Source organism: Leptosomus discolor, chromosome 1 (genome assembly GCF_034619465.1).
Source record: "Leptosomus discolor isolate bLepDis1 chromosome 1, bLepDis1.hap2, whole genome shotgun sequence".
Classification (NCBI taxonomy): domain Eukaryota; kingdom Metazoa; phylum Chordata; class Aves; order Leptosomiformes; family Leptosomidae; genus Leptosomus; species Leptosomus discolor.
In genome coordinates, this window is record NC_141391.1 from 24,849,022 (window position 1) to 24,861,759 (window position 12,738).

The following is a 12,738-nucleotide window of genomic DNA, read 5'->3' on the forward strand; positions in this document are numbered from 1 at the left end:
GTTTGTTTGGTTTTTTTCCTTTGACAGTGATAGAGCTATTTGGAGTCACACACACACCCCCCCCACCACCCCCGCAAAAAAAGAGACAAAAAAAGGGGGAGAAGAAGAAGCGGGGGGGAGAAGAAAAAGGGGAGAGAGAAGAAGGGGGGGGGGGGAGAGAGAAGAAGAGGGGGGGGAGAGAAGAAGGGGGGGGAGAGAAGAAGGGGGGGGAGAGAAGAAGGGGGGGGAGAGAAGAAGGGGGGGGAGAGAAGAAGGGGGGGGAGAGAAGAAGGGGGGGGAGAGAAGAAGGGGGGGAGAAGAAGGGGGGGGAGAGAAGAGGGGGGGAGAGAAGAAGGGGGGGGAGAGAAGAAGGGGGGGGGAGAGAAGAAGGGGGGGGAGAGAAGAAGGGGGGGGGAGAGAAGAAGGGGGGGGGAGAGAAGAAGGGGGGGGAGAGAAGAAGGGGGGGGGAGAGAAGAAGGGGGGGGGAGAGAAGAAGGGGGGGGAGAGAAGAAGGGGGGGGAGAGAAGAAGGGGGGGGGAGAGAAGAAGGGGGGGGAGAGAAGAAGGGGGGGGGAGAGAAGAAGGGGGGGGGGAGAGAAGAAGGGGGGGGGAGAGAAGAAGGGGGGGGGGGAAGAGAAGGAAAGAAAGCAGACAAGGATTTCAAGCACATGTAGCTAAATAACTGCCCTGCACTGTGCAAATGACCCTGTGCATCACACTCACTACACCTACTTTACTTTTCAAACGTATCATCACATGAGAAACTATAGCAAGTTTAACAAGATTTATTTCCCCCACAGAAAACGCGACCTGCTTTAACTTGATCACCACACAAGCCAAGGAAAGAAGTGATAGTTTCCAATTAAACCAAAAATATTTGTTGTGATTCCACACTCCCCCTCTCAGAGCCATACACAGTATTGACCCCAGCCTGGTTAGAAGCCAGCCTCAGGTGTGCCACAGGGACGTGCCACCACTGATCCACAACACTGAAGCTTTAGTTTAAGTTAAGCAAGTTTAAGAGCTTGCGAACAGTGCTAAAGAGAGAGCTCGCGTACCGTGAGAAAGCTTAGTTCCCTGGGATGTGGCACATCAACGCTAGCTGAATCCAGTGGGGAAAAGAAGTGGCACGAAATAAGATACACAAACTTTGAAATTCAAAGATACCAGTTTTGGGTTGTTTTTTTAAAGTAAACAAACTGGCAAAACCCAGCTTTTGTCCATACAAGAATACTGTGAGATTTTGAAAACTGTTTTTATTTTAAGCATTCTAGAAGGTCAGTATTCAGTAACAGAAAATATAGGCATTCAGATTTCTCTTTCAGTAAATACGAGTAGGTAGAAAATATTAACCTTTGACTAGTGTTTTCTTGAAATCAAACCAACAGTTCTGTTGCCACAGGTACCTCAGCTAAGTCCGAAGCTGCGGTTATGGCCAGCATGAATTACCTTTCTCCTTCCCATTACATTTTGCATAACATTCTGCTGGTAGAAGAGCAGCACATTTCCAACCAAGGAAAGAAAAAAAAAAAAGAAATTATCACACACGTACATGAGAAATGCATGAAAAAAGTGCAGCCAGTAAGTGTTGTACATTAATTTAGAAATACATACATCTTTCACTGCTTAAATGTATATGCAGTATTTGTTGAAGTGGAGAGTGGGGACACACTGGCAATTTAGACCATGGTGGAACTTCAGCGCAGCTGCACTCAGGTACTGGCTCTTCAGCTGATGCACATTGAAAAGGGTGTAGGGAAAGGCAAGAAAGATGAGACAAATGAATAAATGGATAAATATTCTGGACCTGGAAGGTGTGGAAGAGGGAACGATTACTTCTGACAAGCACACACAACCGAAGCTTCCTTGCTTCTTCTCTTCTCATTGATCTTTTCTCATCCTTTTCACCATGAGGTAATAGTTGTTTTTTTCTGTCGCTCCCTCTCACTACAAAGAAATTTCCAGCCTTATGTGTGACAATTTATCTCATAATTGACAAAGACTGCTCTTTCTGATTAAATTAATTTTCTCCTTGATTATTAATTAGTTGTCTTTTGATTTGTCAGTTCACCTCCCTCCATTCTGTATTGCCCGTCTCACCTTTGTTACTTGCTATTTCAGCAAGCACTCCTGATTTTTCTCAAAAAAAGTGATCCTTCATGATCCTTCTGCCCCCAACAGCCCCTTCTCTCTCTAGTCCACCACACCACACCTCTTGCTTTCTGCTTTCCTCCTCCTGTTCATGGTTGCACTCATGTCCTTCTGCGGGTGAAAGCAGCAGCCACCTCAGCATCATGAACCGAGTCTACCCACAGCAGTCCGTTTCCAGGCATCACAAGCACTACTTTAAAGACAGATGCACAGAACATGTCACATTTTATGGACTAGAGCAATACATCAGAGTAGTTTTGTGCTTCTCCAGAAAACCGACAGAGAGCTGGTGGAGAAGCCTTGCCCTGTGTACAGCCTCCACAGAAAAGAGAATGTAGATTAATCCAATCACACCTTGGAAAAAAACCCACAAAACAAAACAAACCACCATGAAATTGTGGTTTTAAAATGGGATTAAATGAATCACCTATGTAATTTAGCTGACTATACATACGTAAGTATTTCCCACTTTTCTGATACCTCTGTGGGCCTTACATAGATATTTATAGGAGCAAAATTTTACATTTTTACTGTCAAGGTTTTATTAATTTCTGCTGCTCGCCTCCCCCAGGAAATCAACACTCCATCTGTGCTGCTGGGATAATTTCCTCCTCAGTAACAAAACTGTTACCAGTAAGGTTACTGTTATAGTTGAGGAATAAACATCACCCTTAATTTTGAAGGAAAACCCCAATATTAAAAAAAAAAAAAGAAAAAAGAAAAAAGGAAACAACTGCTCTTAGCTTAAATTTTTTCCTCACATTGTAGGAATTTTAAGTAAAAAATGGAAAAAGGAGTACCACTAACAGAAACATCAAATCACTGATTACTAGTGTTAGTTATGGGTCTTATCAGTCTGCCACAAACCACACGCATCCTTCCTCCAGTGTGTTTGAGTCAGGTCTATAGCGAAATTTTCTCCTTATTTCTATAGTCCCAAATGAGTGTAGTTGAAGGGAAGCATTAAGCCTGGTCTCAGGAGAAAACAAGGTAAGTTGTGCACCTCTGGATGAAAGAACAGGAGTGACTGATGCAGACTTACTCCACTTGAGGTCATAAAGAGACTGGGATGTAATTATGACTGACAGGATGAAAGGCAGAAGTAGGGCAAGACACGTAACAGGCACCTTTCCCTGCAGGTAGGCATCACTACCCATTCACATTCTGGTTCGTGTGGCAACATCTTGGATCCTGATACAAGTGAAGTAAATGCCAGAGCCTGAAGCTCACAGCTCATGCTGACAGACACCTCGTTTCTGCTTACTGGTCTCCGCTCTCAATCTCTTTGTACCACACTTGAAGATGTACTGAGAAAGTATAAATGATAGAACCATAGAATGATTTGGGCTGGAAGGGACTTTAAAAGACCATCTAGTTCCAACCCCCCTGCCATGGGTAGGGACACTTTCCACCAGACCAGGTTGCTCAAAGCCCCATCCAACCTGGCCTTGAACACTGCCAGGGAAGGGGCAGCCACAGCTTCTCTGGGCAACCTGCGCCAGTGCCTCACCACCCTCACAGTGAAGAACTTCTTCCTAACATCCAATCTAAATCTTTCCGTTTAAAGCCATTACCCCTTGTGCTATCACTACAAGCCCAAATTGCTTCAGAAAGTGACCTTCTGCCACACACATAACAAAGTTATCTCCATTTTGACTTTTATTACATGAACAGAGAGGTTGGTATCAGGGGGCTGTGGGGGGAAAGATGGCCAAAGAGTCACACCAAAAAACTACAGTGGTTACTTTCTTCCAGGTTATTCCTCACATTTAAAATCCTTGATGGCCAACTGAAGTCCTTCCATGGTGGAATCAAAGTGAGAAGTTTCTGAAATAAAAAAAAAAAAAAAGAAGAGGTTCTGCTGAAATACCACAACAGCACAAACTGTAGAAAGACTTCAAGAGTTGCAGGTCTGACCCTCAGACTGAGAAGAGTTCACCTGTCTGGTAATTTTAAGTGTCTCTCACACTCAGCTGTTGGTTATTTCATTAAAAGTTAAAAAGAATGGAGAGGAAGCAGATTATAGAAAGCAAAGGAAAAATTAAAAATGCAAGGAGAATGGAAAAGGAAGAGAAGAAAACTTGGATACCAAAACGAGTGACTGTAAGGACCTAGCAATCTCAAGGCTGAAAAACAAGAAGAGTAACACAGTGGAATTGTTTTTTTTTTCCTCTACACGTCACAAACACTATATAACGAACAGCCATTCACCAATACTACTATACTATAGCACAGCTATATTATGTCGCAAATTTTTTCCCCTGTTACATTCACTCAGGACCTCTCAGGCCTCCAAGTTACAGAGTTCATGTGAGGCACCAGCACAGCCTGATGGTTACTCTTTTCTGAGAGCTCCAGAAACACTGTTCTGGGCAGCTCTTATTCCCCCTGGTAATTATACCCTCTGCCTAAGTAAATTTTGGGTCAGGTTTTCCTGTGAAGCACTGTAAAAGGAAGGTGAGGTTTTCTGGTCAGAATTCTGTGCACTGTTTCATGCTTCATTCTGTTTAAAATTAGTGGTTAAATGTCAAATGATAGAGAAAATATTTTTTTATTATCACTGTATCAAAGTAGCAACTGGAAGAGATTCGGCCATGGGATGATTATTTTCTGTGGCAGCACTGGAAGGCTGCTGTAGTCTGCTTTGTATCTTTTAGTCACTAGCCAAAAGACAGTGTCCCAGCTGTATGTTCCTGCTCCTTTGCCCGTGTCCTGCTGATCGCATGGCTCTAAGACAATTTGTTTCAGCTTGATGGTCCAGACTGAAAACTTTTTGGATGTCTTCATGCATTGGATGGTAGAGCTGAACTGCTTCACTCTGGCTGTGGAAGCACCATGTCCAGCAAAGGAAAGTGACAGGAATAACATGGCCAGGGAAAGGAGGAGTGATAACATATGTCATCAAGAGATTTGTCTCATCAAAACCACAACCCTACCGGGCTGCCATGGAGGAATTCCTCCTGCCAGGAGTTACTGACCACTATGCTTCAAAAAGAAACACGCCAGCTTTTATTTTGCAGTAGTCCTGCAGATAAATGCTTAAACTGCCATCAGGTTTTGTCTTCGTGTTCTACATTTGTATGGCATCTGGCACTCTCGACTCCTGGTCTAAGGAGAACTTCTAGGCACCAAAATAACGCTGTTTTCACTGATCTCAGCACTTTTTACACCAGGAACTCTTGCTTAATCTGCAGAACAAATACAGATGTGCTGCCAATGCTGCAATAAGGAGCTCTCACAACAACTTGAGGCTAACCCTGTGTTTTCACAGAGGAACACCACCACTGTTCACGCTCCCATTTGAGTAAACACACCCTTACACAATGTGAATACAGAAGCATGATCATCTGGCTAACAGATTCAGTTGCACTTGGCTAGTAATGCTGAGTTTACTTTCCAAGCTAAAGGGACTGAAATGATCGTATTAGCTCTCCAGTTATTTTCTATGATTTTAAAAGCTTTTGGTAGGAATGCCTCAGTTTTTTTACCTTTTTTTTTCCTGACATTTGATGAAATCAAATCCATTTCAACATTTATAGTTGTTCACTTCAGCAGTTTTACAACCGCTCCGGGTCATCACTCTTGGCAAGTCTGCTTTAATCAGCAACCAGAAGAGACTGATGCTGTGGTGAAGAAACACAACCTTATCCCTCAAAATGAGGGGCACCATCGACCAGAAAAACCACTCACCTACATTTGACAGTGCTTACACATGCAGGCTTCAGACGACCACCAGAATACCCACGTGGGGTCTGGCCAGGGGTCTGCATTATTTGATAACCTGTGCCTGACAGTGAGCCCAAGTTGACTGAAAACCCAACAGATGCTTTTTGCTTTTCACATAGTTTTTTAATTTTTTATGATTTTTTTTTTTTAAACACCCTAACATTTGTATAAGCTTAAAAGTAGTCTTTCACCTGAAGGTATGGTTGCACTGGAGGTATGGTCCCAGGTATCAGAGCTGCCTGCCGCCCAAGCAGGAAGCCCTGCACACCCTGCCCCTCACGTCTGCAACAGCACAGCACCACCTGCTCCCTGGCCCCAGCTTTGGCACAGAGTTGGACCTTGCACGAGATCATCTAAATTCACCAGCCCAGCAGAAAACTAGTCATTGTTAAATCATAGCCTTCGTGTTGGTCAGCGAGTGCTGGAGCTGGTAACTGAGCAGGGCTGGGAGGAAGGGCACTTCCCGCTTTTGGCAGCAGTGAGCCATCACACCAGCTCAGCCCGAGGCAGCAGACCACTGCTCCAGCTCCAGAACAGCCTAAACCCATTTGACCTCTGATGTCTCATCCTTTCCCTCCAACAGCCATCAGGACTTCCCCTGACTCATTTCAGATGTTGAACTAAAAAACAAAACAAACCAAAACAAACCCCCACCACCCCCAACTAACTTTGCTCCTCCTCCCAATACAAAGCCCCAACCAGCTTTGCATTCCCAAGTCAAAGGTTTTGCTGAGCACCAAAGCTGCTGCAAGGCGCATGGGACTATGCGGCCAGGACCAGAGCAAACCACCATTACATGGGCTTCATCTGCCAGCAGTGACCTCCAGCTTAACCACAGCACCTCAGCACAGATCTTCATGACCAAGTCCTTCTGAGCAGAGCATGCAGTGCCTTTTTACCTTTTTTTTTTTTTAAGCCAAACACTGACGGGGAGTCTTCTTTCATGGCAAAGTACACAGTGCTTTATTCTATATGCCCTAGATCTAACATAAGCCAGCGTAGTAGCATATTAGACTGCGATGTCACATAACAAACTGGGGGTTAACGATACTTCGTATCACACCAGCAGTCAGTGACTGGCTCACAAACGCACAGGGCTGCGGATGACTTCTGCTGCACTTGCGACAAACAGGAGAGGAAGACTGAAACAATTCTGGGAGTAGAATGGCAGACAGACAAAGGGGGTAAATCTAATAGAAAAAGAGAGTTTGTTGCATTCAGCAAATAGATAACGGTGGGGACAATAAGGCAGGATGCTCTGCTGGCAGATGACTTTCCTTTCTTGAAGTACACAAAGAAAAAAAAAAAAAAAAAAAGATTTCCAGGTTAGTCACAATTTTCTTCAGGGAAAAGAACAGAGCTCTCCCAGTTTTGTTTCTTTAGCATAAAAACATTTTAATCAACAAACCTGAACATTTCTGGGTAGTAGCTTAGGTTACAAATCCACACGAGATAGCAGTTATGCATATCATAAGCAAAAATCTTGTCTGTGGAGTATTCACATTTGCAACATTATAAATAAGTAACTTCTAAATATTTGTGGCTGACATAGCGCTAAGTATTTGGTGAAAATATTTTTTTATTTGCTTACCAAATATTTTAGTATTTGATTATGTAAGAGGACAATACCACTGCCAGATATTCTCAACATTTCTTAATAATCTGTGCTGACAGCACCTTGCAAGATCAGTGCTGTCTGTACTACATGGTTCAGAGATATTCCCCTCATCTGCCCACATTGGTCATTGGTACAGGCTAATCAGCAAATGACCTGCAATGTCATTTTTTTCATCACTGACATGAAAATGCATATAATCAAATCGACCCCCATTCAAGAGGTTTCAATTCCAACCCAAACTATTCAACTACTTTACTTCTATCGTGAACCTCCACTGTGAAAATTAAGAAACCTCCTAAAACATCAACTTCTGCTTTTATAACTGTCCCAAAACAGTGCATGTCCGCCTCTAACTCCTCCTCCAGCCATTGACTTATGCTCAGGACACAGACCGCTGGCCAGACCCCATATGGATGATATTCCAGCGGTCCTGTGACATCTGGATCGGACTAATTTAAGCCTCAGGATCTGGAAATTTTTTTTCTGGCTCAATTTGCCCATGGTACAACTTATTCTATTTCCACGTGCCTCAGTTTACTTGTTTTAAAACTACAGATTAATCCATTTTCCACTTTGGAAAGAACAACTGATGGAAAATGATACAGAAGTTTAACTAGCATTTTCCAGCTGGATTCAAAAGTCCCTCCTTCTTATCACAATCTACCTAGAAGATACCTCATAAACAAATTGGAGAAACTTTGCCAAGTTACCAAAGGGTTCAAAAATTCACACGACAAGCATGAACATGATAGCTACTCAGTAGCACACTGTCATACCAAATGACAACGTTAATGAAAAATTAACACTTCAATATATGAGCTCCTATTGCAACCTCTTGCTGCTGATTTTCTACTGAAAAGCAGAACTGTCACTTTTTTATAACTTGGTGAAATACCATTTCATTGCTCATACACTGTTCTTCACAATTAGACCCTTAATGGAGTCAGCATTGCTCTCCAAGCTGAGGAGATGAGGAAAATAGGACTGAAATGACATGACTCACAACAGATCACCACAGTAATCAAACTGGGAATAAAGTCCAGCTCTTAGGCATCCTAGGCCTCTGATTCCACTTCACCAGGCAGGTTTTAGATTTCAGAGAAAAAAGTCACATGGCTTTAATAACAAAATGCTGCCTTCTCTTTTCCCCATTCAGGCTTAACCCTAAGGCGAAGAAAAATACCAAGTAAGTTGGGTGATACTAAATGACCTTAAGAACATCGTTTGTTATAATTTTTAAGATGTTTGGTCAAATCTAGTACAAGAATGAAACACGTTCACAAGTGTGACTGATTACCTTTTCCTTCATGCAGAACTTAAGATGGTCAGTCACGACTGATGAAACACAGCATCCAGACAGCCAGTGCTAGTGTAAGTCATTATGTTCTCCTCTCTCACCCCTTGAAAGAGCTCCATTTCTGGAAGTGTTTCAGAAGAGTCTTGATTCTCTTGGCAATTTTTATTTAGATCTTCAAGACTAATAATGTCATCTAAAAAATAAAAAAAATTACAAACTGCAGCCAAAGACACCCGAAATTCTCTTACGTAGTCTGCCATTTATACTATGTCAGGATAGAGTATTTCTAGAGGAAGCTTTTATTTCATCAGAACACTCAATTTTGCCTCCTAAATGGCCTACAAAATAAACCAAATCTTTCATATTTGTCTCGTGTGTGTATATTCCTACTCTTAGGCTTCCTCTCAGCTCTCTGAGAGCATCCTTTTCTCTTTTTTAAAATTCAGAAACTTCTCTTGTATTTTAGACAGCAAATCCCATCAGCTTCCAGGGAGCTACTATTGTGTATTTTTAATCTCATGTTATGGAACTTGTGAAATTATACTAAACTAACGTGGAAATCATGGAAAAAGACAAGCAGCAACCTTATCCCATAACCTCCACACTGCAGGAATTAACGCATGCCAAAGTCCAGAGCTTCCCATGGACCCTGATAGCTCTTGCTGCTCAAGTGTGTGACCTATTATTATGCTGGCAATTTTTAGTGATTGTTAAGTTTAATTAAGTTGATGGTGCTCAGACTTTCAGAGAAATAGTCTAAAGAAAGTCTCCTTCCTGCTAAACATCTTTCTCATCTGGAAAGGGTAAACTTGAGCTAAGTATTGGACTAATTCCTTATGGGAAACTTTAAAAGGCAAGGAATTTCAGCACTTGCATTAGGAAATATGAAGTGATGATTCACAGTAACCGTAGCTCTACCATACTATGTACACAATCAGTGGAGGCAGAAATTCATTTATCACACCCTAGTGCTTTTGCACAAAGAGGAGTGTTATCACTCACTTGTGCTGAAAAACTCCAACACACTTCAGCATCACTATTTTCTTTTCTGAACAAGAAGAATTTTAATACAGCTTTTGTAACACAGAACACACTTACCAGCCAAGGCATTTCCATTCTGCAATCCATTTGTTTTCTGTTTTTCCTAAAATAGATAATAATAGTCCAGAGAAAAGAAGAAAGTATGTGACAAGAGATTTGGGAAAGAACAAGGTCCATGCTCTACTTTATAATTACTATTTCATTGTATTTACAGGATTTTCCTCATTTCCACTACCAGACACTATAGTGCTCCTTAAAAAAAACCAAGAAACTTTCACAAAGCAACAGCCACAGTGGGGAAAAAAAAGTAATTTGTAAGTTAACGCTTTCTAAAATACTTTGTAAGTTAATGCTTTTCTAACTAGACAAGGATAATTATTTTGCTGTCAGGCACTCAGAATGACTTCTCTGCTACAACTCTTTGTAAAAGTAGCCAAGTAGAAGTGGAGGACGAAATTTGCTCAGATGACGGGAGAAAACCATAAGAAGGAAAATAACTGGACAATGGTAGGTTGTACTTAATGACATAGGCCAGGTCAGGAACAATTATCAAGGAAAAGGATTTTTTTTTTTTTCCCCTCCTTCAACTACTTCGTATACTTTGTATACATTTCCGAAGCTGGTGTTTCAAAACCTGAATCCTACCATGGCCTCAAGCCAATATTCTGGAAATATCCAAAAGAGTACATAAAACATCCATCTCCTCATTGTGGTTATTAAAAAACAAAGCAAATTTACTAGCAAAGAACATCATGAATTCCTCTTTACATCTGGAATATTGGAAAGCCTTCCAGAATCCCCTAAAATTCGTACCTCCACAGAGGTCTTCCACAGTAAATAGATCATCTTTGAAACTTTCCAGTCAAGAGGAACTATATAATCATCAGGCAACAAGGATTCTGCAGAAGAAAATATTTTTTGCAATTGAGTGTTCAGGTCTCTCCGTAGCCAAAATATATCAGCGAATTACAATTTTTGCACACATCATATATAGAGACTTTTAAAAAATTCAGCAGATATTTAAATGAGCCAGCAGCAAAGTCAGAATCTAGATTTTCTAGAATCTAAGGCCAGTGCATGAGACAGGAAGGAGGTGGAAGGAGATTTGGTTTTGGTTTGGGTGGGTTTTTTAGGCAAAGACTTTCCTACCATACTTTCATTCCCCCCACATACTCCCCCAAAACTAGGCACAAACAAGAAAACCAGAAAGCTTTCAGCCCATAAATTAAACAAAATGTAACTTCAATAACAACCTTTACATTTTAAAACACTGAATTATAGGAATTTGTGTAGTATCACTAAAGAAATTACTTTCTAAAATGTTTTAACTCTAACACTCTTTAAAAAGCTGAAAAGAGATTCTTTGTAGGAAAACACACGGAATCACAGAATCACAGAATGTTAGGGGTTGGAAGGGACCTCGAAAGATCATCTAATCCAACCCCCCTGCCAGAGCAGGACCACCTAGAGTAGGTCACACAGGAACGCATCCAGTTCAAAATCTATTCTACACTTATATGAGAATCATACAAGCAAGTCCGTCAACTAAATCTTCCATTTATAAATAACCAAAGGCATTTATTTACCAAAAATTTTCCCTTCAAAAAAATTTTCAAAGAAAATTGGCTGCAATTGCCAGTGCTGCAAAATACTACAGCTCAAATGTGTACATGACTAAATAGTAGCCTAGCAACATACAACAGGCCACAAAAAAGCCCAAGAATTTTTGAAACTATAAGAAAATTATAGTCAAATGAGAATGTGGCCAGCCTTCTGCAGATAGCAGTTGCAATTCTGATGAGAAAAAAAAAAAACAAACAACGAACCCAAATCACAAGCTGGCAGGGCTTCGGAGAGATAGCGGGGTGGGCTTGTATTTCTTAAAGGTTATTTCCAAAGGAAACTCATTTAAACACCAGAGAATTTCACCTGTTACTGACTCAGGTTAGTGAGCCAAACGTCAGTCTTTTCTACCAAGTGTTTCTGAATGCCTGTTTTTTAATTTTTTCCTGGAAGATCCATCTTGAAGGCATGGACAACTCCCTCTAAGATGATGAAACTTAAGATCACAGATATGAAGACTCGCCAAGTTTGGAGGAGAAAAATATTTAACATGTAACAGTTGAGGACATCAGCAGTACTTCTCTGCTCTGTTCCAGCTCCCTATGGCAAGTTCTTTGGTGCGTGGTGCCAGATTTAGATAAAGCAGCACTGCATGTGCTTTGGGGACCAAGCTGAGTAGTGCTGCCAGTGGTTTGCATCCCTGTTCTGGCAGGTAGCACTGCCTACTTTACAACAGGCATTGTAATTATAATATAATACATAAAATTAGCATATTTTACAATAAAAACAAAGAATTCTGAGGTCAGTTTGGGCAGATAAACAGACATAAGCTGCTCCTCAGTTGTCATCTTAAAATTTTCATATGAAAATACATTCTACTGAAACAAACAGGCGTAAAGGGCTATGTGCTGAAAAACTGGTCTGTGTTCTTTAATCCTATGTGTTGGCCAAATCAAAGTTACAGTTTCTCCATTGACTAAATTTGGACCAAAGTCATCTCAGAACTTTATGCACAGGGAACATGGCTCTTTCAGGAGGTGCATACACAGCACCATTCCTAGGGGGATTTCCAAATAAAGGTCTGTTGTTGCTGGCTACAGCTCTGCAGGGTTACATTAGCCTGCATTAAAGTTGGAAATAATGGTTGCCACAGAACTCCTTTGAGGAGTGATGGTCAGACTTCTAACTGCTAACTCAAAATTATTATACTGAAAGTACAAAAAAAATAGGTCAACTGGAGCTCTGGAAGGCAAGTATACAGCACTGTGACACTTCTTAATCATGTACGATTAAAAAGAAGGTATTCACTAGCAGAAAACGCATCTTGCAAGTTTGACATTCAATTTGAAATTAAATTAGATTTT

General features: G+C 41.3%; 1 protein-coding gene across 1 annotated transcript in view; it reads right to left on the minus strand.

Moving 5' to 3' along the window:
- Window positions 1-8,799: 8,799 nt before the first annotated feature.
- Window positions 8,800-12,738, minus strand: part of LOC104345568 (NEDD4 binding protein 2 like 2) — a 41,553-nt gene continuing 37,614 nt past the window's right edge. Inside the window, exons 8-10 of the mRNA XM_009950054.2 lie at window positions 10,625-10,710; window positions 9,869-9,914; window positions 8,800-8,963 (exon numbers count right to left, since the gene is read on the minus strand). Of these exons, the coding sequence (XP_009948356.2) occupies window positions 8,803-8,963; window positions 9,869-9,914; window positions 10,625-10,710 (293 nt within the window). The 3' untranslated portion in view covers window positions 8,800-8,802. The remainder of the gene's footprint in view (window positions 8,964-9,868; window positions 9,915-10,624; window positions 10,711-12,738) is intronic.